Here is a 10,277-nt window from a genome sequence, read left to right as displayed (position 1 = left end):
AGTGAACTGGGTAGGATTTACAGAAGTCTGATAATTCATGATCACCGTTGCTAATACATGCTCCTTAATTCAAGAATGTATTTAATTACTTGAGTAATTATTAAATTCTTCAGCTTCCATGATAGGTTTTAAGGTTGGGTCTTTGGAGCAATAGGCCTCTATGGTCTTTTAGTTATTTAACCACTCTACTAATGTACTCATTTTACTGAACTTTTATCGCTGGACAATCTTTCAATTGTAGTTTTGCTATGAACCAACAGATGAGACCAAATTTCATCCATCCTGTTACATCAGTTCCAAATATCAGGCTACAGCTAATCAAGTAACTAAAGAGTCTGTAAACCTTCCTCATCCTCAATTATGGCATCATAATTGGAAATGCTGCTCAAGTCTGAGACAAGTTTGCAAATATTTTCAACCATCTCAACCTCTTGAGAAACCAACCTAAAACTGGAGCCAATCCATGACAGCCTAACTACTTTGAAGAAGGGTTTCAACCTGAAACGACACCCATTCCTTCTCTCCAGAGATGCTGCCTATCCCACTGAGTTACTCCAGCATTTTGTGTCTATTTTCAACCTAACTACTTTGATGCTTTGCCATTAATTAATTCCTCAATATCAATGGCCATATATCAATATGCCTTTTTTTACAGTAGCTCTGAAAGGAGGTCCTTTTGCGGGTCAGATCATTTCTGATTCCCTGCTTGATGACTACAGGGTGGAGGTCGGAGGTGAGACTTGACATTATGCCATCCATTTACAGTATTGAATGAGATCGTGAACCTTGATTGAAAGGGTAGATGTTGACATTCAATTACTTTTTAATTAATTCTCTGGTCCTTTAATGTGTTTTTGAATAAGTGTATTTTTATGTAAATATGATTATCAAATGAGATTTAAAATGCCTGTTCAATTTATTCCCGATGTGCTGCCTGAGTTACTCCAGCACTTTGTGTTTTGCTGAAGATTCCAACACCTGCAGATTCTTAGGTCTTTGGTCCAATTGCAACGTTAAAAAAATACATTAGGACAGGTACGTTGACAGTAAAAGTTTATCGGGACATGTGCCGTTTGCTTGCTTTCTGAAGAAGGGTCTCAACCCGAAACGTCACCCATTCCTTCTCTCCAGAGATGCTGCCTGTCCCGCTGAGTTACTCCAGCATTTTGTGTCTTATCTTCGGTGTAAACCAGCATCTGCAGTTCCTTCCTGCACTGTCGGCTTCTGCCCGGTAGGGGAACGCCATTTCCCCGCGTCTGCGCACTGTGTTACACAAAGAATAACTGAACAGGCTGTAACAGCCAGTGGTGGAACCTAATCCCGTATTTTCTCCAGTTGTTTTTATCTGCTGTGAGATGATGGATCGTTCTGGAAGGTGCAAATTATCGAAATACCAGTTGACGGTAAATAATACGTGCAAGACCACGACCCAGGGTGCGCATGCGTGCGGGTGAGAAGGAGCGCGGGCTCGGCGCATGTGCGGGGCAGTTCGCAAGCGCGCGCGTTGGCCGTTAGTCCGGCGCCAGCGGCGGCCGGGAGGGAATGAGGGAGCCATGAGTGCTTTGCCGGAGAACAGCGAGCCCCAGATGGAGACCGAGGCACAGCGGGTCCTGCAGGCCTTGGTGCGGGACTTCCCGGCCCCCTTAGGCCCCGACAATTCGTTACCCGTGCGGCTGCAGAGCGCGGCGTTGAGCTGGGAGGAGGTGGAGGGAGAGAGCGTCGACATGGGGCTGAAGCTGCTGCGGGACAGGTGAGGGTGCAGCCCGGGGGATCGGTCTCCGCTGATCCCAGTCCCCTGAAAGTTACACCGTGGGCTGTAACTGTCGGATTTATGGCCAGCGTTGCACTAACCGTACACGTGAACGGGACAGAGGGGCAGCGTCGTTTTCCACTCACCTCATTGCATTTGAAAACAAGCCCGGCGAAGCTATGACAGTAACTTGAAATTAAACTTTATTTTGAAGAGGTAACGGACAATGCCGCAAACATCACTTAAAACAATGCAGAGTATATGCAGTGGGGATGTTAGTTAGGCAAGAAGCTAAGAGTTTCCAAGAAGTTGAGCAAAAATGTTCAAAATCGAGGTGTTTTGATAGAATCCATATAGCAGACAAATAACGTAAAAAGCTGGAAACACTCGGCAAGTCCAGCAACTTCTTTTTCCTTACATTTTCGACTTCCGTCGCTTTAAAAATGTCAACCAGAATAGAGGGATTTAAAGTGACCTGAAGAAAAAAAAGACGTGGCTTAAGGGAACCCAGCTTTTCTTAAGATTGTGATCTGGAACGCACCTTGTCGAGAGTAGTGCGGACTTTTTTAAAGGCTACATTACGGAGAAAATAGAAAGTGAGTGGAGATGCAAGGAAATGCAGATGCTGTCCACCTATCACTTGCGTATCCACCAATCACTTGCCAGGCTTTGCCTCTACTCCACCTCAATTTTCCAGCTATTTTCCCCCCTACCACAATCAGTACGAAGAACGGTACTGACCCAAAACTTTGCCTATTAATTCCACTGATCCACTGAGTTACTCCGGCACTTTGTTTTGAGCAAGTGAGTGGGGTTCTGAAATTAAAATGGCAATGTTGAAAATACTCAGCCGACCAGAAAACATGTGTGCGGAGGGAAACTTAGTTAACGTTTTGGCTCGATGGCCTTTCATCACGACAGAAAAATTATTAATGACCTGTACAATATAACTTCACAACTTCTATACTCAATCTATCTTTTTTTCACAAAACCCTGACTGATGAAGGTCAAAGTACCAAAAGACTTCTTGATCACTCTATCTACCTGTGACCTACTCTCAGGAACTATGTATCTGCACTCCTTGATTATTTGGTTCTACAACGCTCCCCATGGCCCTGCTATTCACTGTGAAGGTCCTGCTCTGATTTGACTTCTCAAAAAGCAATACCTCGCACTTATCTGCATTAAACTCCATTAACCATTCCTTAGCCCAACTGATCAAGATCCTGCTGTAATTTTTGATAACCACCTTCACGATCTACGATACTATCTTCTTTGGTATCATCTGCTAATCATGCCTTGTAGGTTCTTATCCAAATTGCTGATATAAACCACTAACAACAAATGGACTCAACACCAATCTCTGAGGTGCACCACAAGTCACAGGCCTCTGCTCTGAAAAACAACCATCCACCATCACCTGCTTCCTTCCATTAAGACAATTCTCTATCCAGTCAGCTAGCTCTCCCTGGATCCTATGCAGTCCAACCTTCCAGAGCAGTTTTCCAGTTTGATCCTTATCAAATGCCTTGCTGAAGTCAGCAGGAAGTGACAAAAGATCTGCAAGAAAACTGTTTATATAGAAGATGGACACAAAATGCTTGAGTAACTCAGCAAGTCAGGCAGCATCTCTAAAGAAAAGGAATAGGTGATGTTTTGGGTTGAGATCCTTCTTCAGACTGAGAATCAAGGGAGAGGGAAACCAGAGGTATGGAAAGATACAGAACAAAGCAGAGACTATTCCGATGGCCAAAGAGCCCACTATGGTCCATTGTTGGCTGAGGAGGTGAAAATGAAGGGATAAGAACAGTGAAACTAGCAACGAGGGTGGGGGAGAGACGGAGCCAGAGATGTTGCTCGACCCGCTGATTTACTCCAGCATTTTGTGTCTATCTTTGGTGTATGGTGCAGTTCCTTCCGACAAATAATACAGTTAGTTGAACTGGTCCTGAGATCACCTTTATCAGTTCTCAGCTACTGGAGAAGACCATTCAATTGCGTCAATGCTTTCGAAGCGTTATGTTATTACATCTTTAAAAAATAAATTCTAGCATTTTTCCTATTACAGAAGTTTGTCCGTTCCTGCTTTTATTCCCCTTTTAAAATAGCAGGATTACATTTGCCACCCGTTAATCTGCTGGGACTACTTATTCAGTCTGAAGAATTTCAGGAGATGATCACAATCTGTTTAGTCTTTTCAAAATATGCTCTTTGTTACTCTTAAATAGATTATCTGGCCCTGCCGATATGTCAGCTGCTCGCTTTCTTAGCACCATTTCAACAGTAATAATGAATTCCTTCAATCTCTCCCAGTAGATCCTTTGTTGCCAAATATATCTGGGAGTTTAGTCATGTTCTTCTCTGTGAGAGAGTATGGTTCTCTCATTTTGTTGTTTCCTGTTATAATTTGCCCCATTTCTGGCCAGCACAACTTTCAAGTTCTTTCACTAACCTCTTTTTCTTTGTGTATAGATTTTTACTGTCAGTGTATATGTTCCCTCCAACTTTGCAATCATACTCCATTTTCCCCTCTTAATCTTTCTGTCTTCCTTTGAATTCTGATCCGCTCCTAATCCTCAGACTTGCTTTTATGAACAATTTTATCTCTCCTCTTTGCATCTCACCTAATTTCCTTGGATCGCCACCCTTCTTGACATTTTTGGCCTGGTAGGTAACTGCTGTGACAGCTGAAGGCCATTTTTCATTCACTCTCATTTGTTCAGGAAAATATTGTGCCTTAAAGGTCTCAGTCACTACTAGAGTAGATAAATAAAAAGTTCTCCATCTGTTTCATCCTCTGTACTGAGGGAAACAAAGGGAGGAATATAAAACCTATGCCCTTTGAAGTCTTAATTCCAACAACCTGGAGACAAGAAGGTTGTGGCATGCCAGCTGTGAATTTGGAGCTTAATTTGAAACCCATTTTTCTATATTATAAGCATCATTAGAATGATGTTACTGCAGCATTTTGTGTATATCTTCATTTTAAATCAGCATCTGTAGTTCCTTCCCAAACCATGGAAAGGGTAGTTACTTGCAAAATATTAAGTGAAAATTGTTTAATAAAATCTATTCATCTGATGTGTATATTGCACTTGCTAGATTACATACTGCATTCATCTTTTGTTTCCTGTTCTTATCCAGGTGGATAAGCAATACCAGTGCTCAGTCCTATAACCATTTCTATTTACTACAAGTTTTGTTAGGATTGGGACCCTGTTGCTTCCTCTAAATATTATTTCTTCTTGTGTTATACAAGATAAAGGAATTTACTTCCTTTGGGCCAGGTGGCTTTTTGTCTCAAAACTAACAGCCTTTCTGTTATTTCCTTTTTCTGCACTGTGCAGCTTAACTTGTTACTTCCTTGCTTGTAATCCATGATTTGCTGAGTGCCACAATACTTCTCTTGTACTGCATAAACAAGAGTTAGGGTAACCTCTGAATAAAATTTGGCCGCAGGAAAAGGATTTATGTAACTTGCAATTTTCTGGATTTGATTCTGATGTTAGCTAGGTGATAAATCACGTACAGAAAATGAACGTGCGTGTTACTTGGAAATTATTTATTATCTGGAATTTTTAACTTCACAAGAACATCGCAATCAGTATTTGACCTTGTGTGCAGAAGAGACATAGCAGAGATTGGTTCGACTGAAATGCGAGTGGATTTACCAAGCACACCACCCAAACCCAATTTTCAAAAATATTGTATTAATGAAAAACAAGCTCCTGTGTTTCTAAAATAGACGGAGATCTATCATAAATATCAACAATCTTAGTTGTGTGATTCATGATTGAGCAATCGGGCACATTTTGGGGATTAGAAATTGTGCTTTGACATGCCACTAGATCGTCCAGTAGGCAGTAATACCTATTATCGGAGTTTGGCCTGAAAGGGTAAAACGAGTCAATATTCACAGTTCAACTTGGAATTATTTTTTAAAGTATATTTAAACCAAGCAAGCTGCAGCAAGTTTGAAGCACTACAGATGATGTAACAAAATATTACCGAAAACAACAACATACAGGTCCATCACTGATTTTCTGGCAACTGGGGATCCAGCACCTCCCTTAATCTGGACAAAATTATGAAAGTGTACTTGAAATCACATCTGGAAGTCCCCCTGAAATGTGGTGCCTAGGCCGGGTGAGGCGGCAGATCTCGACCACATCAAAATTTCCGTGACTGATCGGTGGGTCAAATTTGTCCCCTACAGCTGGGGCTCTGAAGCTCTGGCCCGGCTGCAGGGGGTAGATCTGTTCCCATAGCCGACTACTGTGGCCGATTGGCGAGTTGAATCTGCCCCTTGCGGCAGGGGCTCTGGAATTCCGGCTCGGCAGGAGGAAGGAGATTTGTTCACATAGCCGAGTTCCGAGGCTGACTTTGTGGGCCAGTATCTCGGCCACCGCTGGCCTAGGAGGCAGAGACCTCCGTTGGTCCGGCAAAACAAATCATCCAGCAAAAAAACAGGAACCAAAAGTGCCAGAAAATTGGTGGCGGACCTGTATGTCCATAAAACGACAAAATATTCAATATACTATGCAATGATTTGTACTCTGGTGACCTGATGCAGCTTTCTCTTAACTGTAACTTCAACTTGCATATATCTCTCTCCAGCTCTTCTGAATGCAGCTAATACCAGTGATCCGATCCTAGGAGCTCTTTTAATATACAGGTGATCAATTCTGCCCACTGGTCTTTGCAGGTTCCCCAAAGCTCACTACAAAATATTCCTTTCATAATATAGAAATCATGGCCATGACAATTGATTGGAAACCCCTCCCTTTTGACTGTTCCACCTGTCAAGTCTAAATAAGTTCATGTATTGCTTGATTTAATTTGTCATGTCATTGATTTTTCACTGGTTGTTTTGATGTGGAAGAACTTTGTGCTTGTCAGTATATTGAAAAGTTCTTGCTCCAGTGAACAGTTATCTATTAATTTAAACATTGTGTGGGCAGTCAAACAAATAAGTATATTATCCTTGGATAGTTCTGTTTGTTTAGAAATATTCTCCTTTTGCAGATTCTCCTTTTGCAGATTCTTCAGCTTGAAATCTATTTTTAAAGTTTCTTTAAGGACCCATGGAATTACTTACATTTGTGATCTCAGTTTGGGTGCAGTACTGTATTGTTTGGGTGCAGTACTGTTTGGGTGCAGTACTGCTCCAGTTAATGAGTAGATTATGCAGAACAAGCAATGTTTCCATGTAGGTCAGTAAGCCTATAGCTTTTGCTACTTTCATGTGTATAATGAAAGTACAATATGATTTTACATTGATATATTATAAGGTAATAGAATTTAGTCATATTCGGCACCAATGATCTTTAATTTTTTTATGCTGGTGAATAGCTGGAAAGGAGGAGGAGATAGAAATAGAAGGTTTGAATTGAGATTATAAAGAGTTAGGATTGTTCTTTTGATTTTGTTCATTGTATTTGACAGGTGTTCCTTGCAATTCTGACAGGATGTCATAGCAGTCTTTTGAAATGTGAGCATTGGACACTCCTGCTTTTATCACCATTATATTGAAAATAAATCAGAATCTATCTTTAAGCAGGTCACTTGGTAAACAGATATATGGCATCAAAAATAAGTTGCTTTGTCTGCTTTTCTTATTGGTGGTAGTGATTGTGGTTTTAGGAAATTACAATTACAGTATATTTTGTTGATGGTAAATACTGCTGACATAGTGTGGTGATAATGAATGCTTAGGGTGATGGATCATGTGTATATCAAGCAGAATATATTGTCCAGGATAGTGTTGAAACTACACTCGTGCAGGCAAATGGAGAGTGTTCTAACGTGCTCTTGACTTGAACTTTGTGAAGGTGAAAATGTTTTGGGTTTCAATACATGAAACACCTGTTGCAGGGTACCCATCCTTTGTTCTGGATGCCTGGTCCAGAAGGGTTCTGATACTCAGTTCTGATCACTGACTTTGACTGAAGAATTGGTAATACCATTGATTGTCATGGGTAGGTTGTCAGACACGCTAGATGTTGAATGTAAAATATCAAAAAATATTAACGTATAAAATAATAACTAAAAGTTAAGCAAAAGGGTGAGTTTCTGTATCGCTCTATGAATGTACAGCCTGATAGTTTAAAGAGATTTATTGCATTAGGGAGAAAAGTGTTCAGGGTGACAGAATGATAATATGCTTGCGTTGAAGAATTTCTGAAAATTGGAAGAAATCAGCAAAGGAAAAAAAGGAATCTTGAAAATGCATGTGGGGGTGTGGGTGGGGTTGGTTAGAAACAAATAGTCGTCAGCATGGGTGGGAATGAATTTAAAGAATGTGGTACTTGGTTAAATTTAATCTTTCCATCAGACAGGCAGTTTTATTTTGTGATCTGGGAATGTAACTTGATGAGAAAAGTAAATTTGGACTCCAAACCCATTGTGAAGTTGAAGACAAAACCAAGTTTGTTTCAAAGTATTAATCTTCGAATCCACCATTTGTTTATAACTTGAAAAAATTATTTGGAACTGTTAGACCTTGCTCTGGGCAAGTTCCCAGTTTAACATTCTTGATTATGTACTCGCATTAAAAGTCACCAGATCAGGCAGCATTTGTGAAAGGAGAACGTCCGAGATTCGATATTCACAATGTGGCTTCCTCCACGTTGGGGAAATCAGTGCAGGTGATCACCTTGTGGCACGCCAGTCCATGCGAGTGATTCTGAGCTTCCACTTGCCTGTCACTTTACAATGTCACCCCACTTCCACTCTGATCTCTGTCTGCGGCCTCCTCTACTGTTACAACGAGGCTCAACAACAGCACATCCATCATCTGTCTGGGCGTGTTGTGGCCTGCAATTCTCCAACTAGACGACTTTCTCTTTCTTTCTGTTTTGTATCATTATTTTGGGTGCCATCCCCTTTATTCCCATTCCTTTCATTTGTATATTCTGACAAGCTGAACGTGTCCCAGTAATTCAGAGTATATGATAATACACATACTTTACAAATTTATCAACACTACAACGACAAAAAAGCTTAACTGTCACTTTATTCACCCAATCAGAGAAATGTCTTTTGTTCCACGCACGGACCTCCCCAATCTTTTCTATCTTGTCTAACTTGTTTCTTTCTAATTTTTGATGAAGGGCTACAGTTCTGAAATATTAAAACGTATTCAGTTCTGAAATATTAAAACTTATTCTTTCTCTAGGCTGTCTGGCTTGCTGAGTGTTTCCAGCCTATGATAATTTCAGATTTCCCGTGTGTGCCATTATGATTTTTATGTACCCTCATTCCCTATTATGATAGGTTCAAAGAAAGTTGTAAGAATAGTACATCTGCAATTTTACAATGCTTGAAACATTTCAAACAAATTCTGAAAACTCATTGGAACAACATTTCTATGGTTCATGGCATTCGACAAGATTAGGGAAATGTTTTTTGAAAAAAATCAAATATTTGCCAATGCTAGAAATCTGAAATAAAAGCAGAAAATGTCAGACTTATTTAGCAGTTTATACAGTATCTGTGGAAAGAGAAACATTTCACACTTCAGGTTTCAGGTATTTTCTCAGAACCGAGGAAGAGAGAGGCAATGGATTTAAGTTGCAGGATAGACAGGTGGGATGAATAGGACAAGGAATTGTATCTAACAGGGTGAGACCTGTGTTGCCAGATATCTGGCCTGTGAGTTAATGTGGCCATTCGCGAGGGAGAGAAAATGAACACAAAATTTGAACTGAGAGAACTTAGAGAGAGCACAAATGCATACATGTAAAAGTTGTGAAATGCAGGTCTTTGGACCTCCACAGGTCAGGCTTTGTCAATGGAGAAAGAACAACTGATCCAATATGAAAGATGAATGATTTGCAGTAAATGGTCAATTGAGCTAAAGACAGAAAAAGCGAGTTACCGAACTTGTAGAATTTGATACAGAGTCTGGAAAGCTGCACCACGCCCATTCCAAAGTTGAGGTGTTATACTTCTAGGTTCTGTTGGGCTTTGTCATTAACATGATGGTGGCCACAGACAGATGGGTTGGAGTGGGATGGGTGGAGAATTCGAATGACAGTCACCCCTGTCAAATTAATGTAGATGTTCCATGAAACAATCACTCAATCTGATTTTGCGTTCTCCAAAGTATAGGACTCTATACTTAAATGCTTAATTCAAGTGAGTTGCCGATTCACTTGGAAGGACTGTTTAAAACCTTGCAAGGGTGGGAAGAGAAAAGGTTAAAAGTCAGGTGTTGCATCTTTTGATGCTGTATGGAAAAAATGCCAAAAAGAGGGGTTAGTGGGGATGGAGAGTGCACCAAGGAGCTATGGCTGCAATGATTTCTGAAATGCCAAGAGGAGAGGGAAGATGTGTATGGTGGTGAAATCTCGTTGAAGCTGGTGGAAATTACAAAGAATTGCCCACATTATGTGGAGGCTGGCATAGTAGGTGAGGAGCAGGGAACTCTATCCTTGGGCTGTCCAGGAGGAAATAGCTGATAACAGAGATCCAAGAAATAGAAGCGATGCAGTCAAGGTCTCTGATAACTGCGGCAGAGGAGAAA

The 10,277-nt window shown here is 40.8% G+C and overlaps 1 protein-coding gene across 2 annotated transcripts in view; it reads left to right on the top strand.

The window, feature by feature from the left end:
- The first annotated feature begins 1,280 nt into the window (after nt 1-1,280).
- Nucleotides 1,281-10,277, top strand: part of ppm1f (protein phosphatase, Mg2+/Mn2+ dependent, 1F) — a 44,199-nt gene continuing 35,202 nt past the window's right edge. Inside the window, exon 1 of one of the 2 annotated variants that reach the window (XM_078421254.1) lies at nt 1,281-1,403. Coding sequence is in view for 1 of the 2 variants with exons in the window: in XM_078421253.1 (XP_078277379.1) it covers nt 1,554-1,750 (197 nt within the window). In the remaining variant the exon portion in view is untranslated. Of the gene's footprint in view, nt 1,404-1,517; nt 1,751-10,277 lie in introns of those variants that run through there. The other variant, XM_078421253.1, reaches the window with a different exon arrangement.

The sequence above is a fragment of the Rhinoraja longicauda genome, chromosome 25 (assembly GCF_053455715.1).
Source record: "Rhinoraja longicauda isolate Sanriku21f chromosome 25, sRhiLon1.1, whole genome shotgun sequence".
Classification (NCBI taxonomy): domain Eukaryota; kingdom Metazoa; phylum Chordata; class Chondrichthyes; order Rajiformes; family Arhynchobatidae; genus Rhinoraja; species Rhinoraja longicauda.
This window is presented reverse-complemented; position numbering and strand designations above follow the sequence as displayed.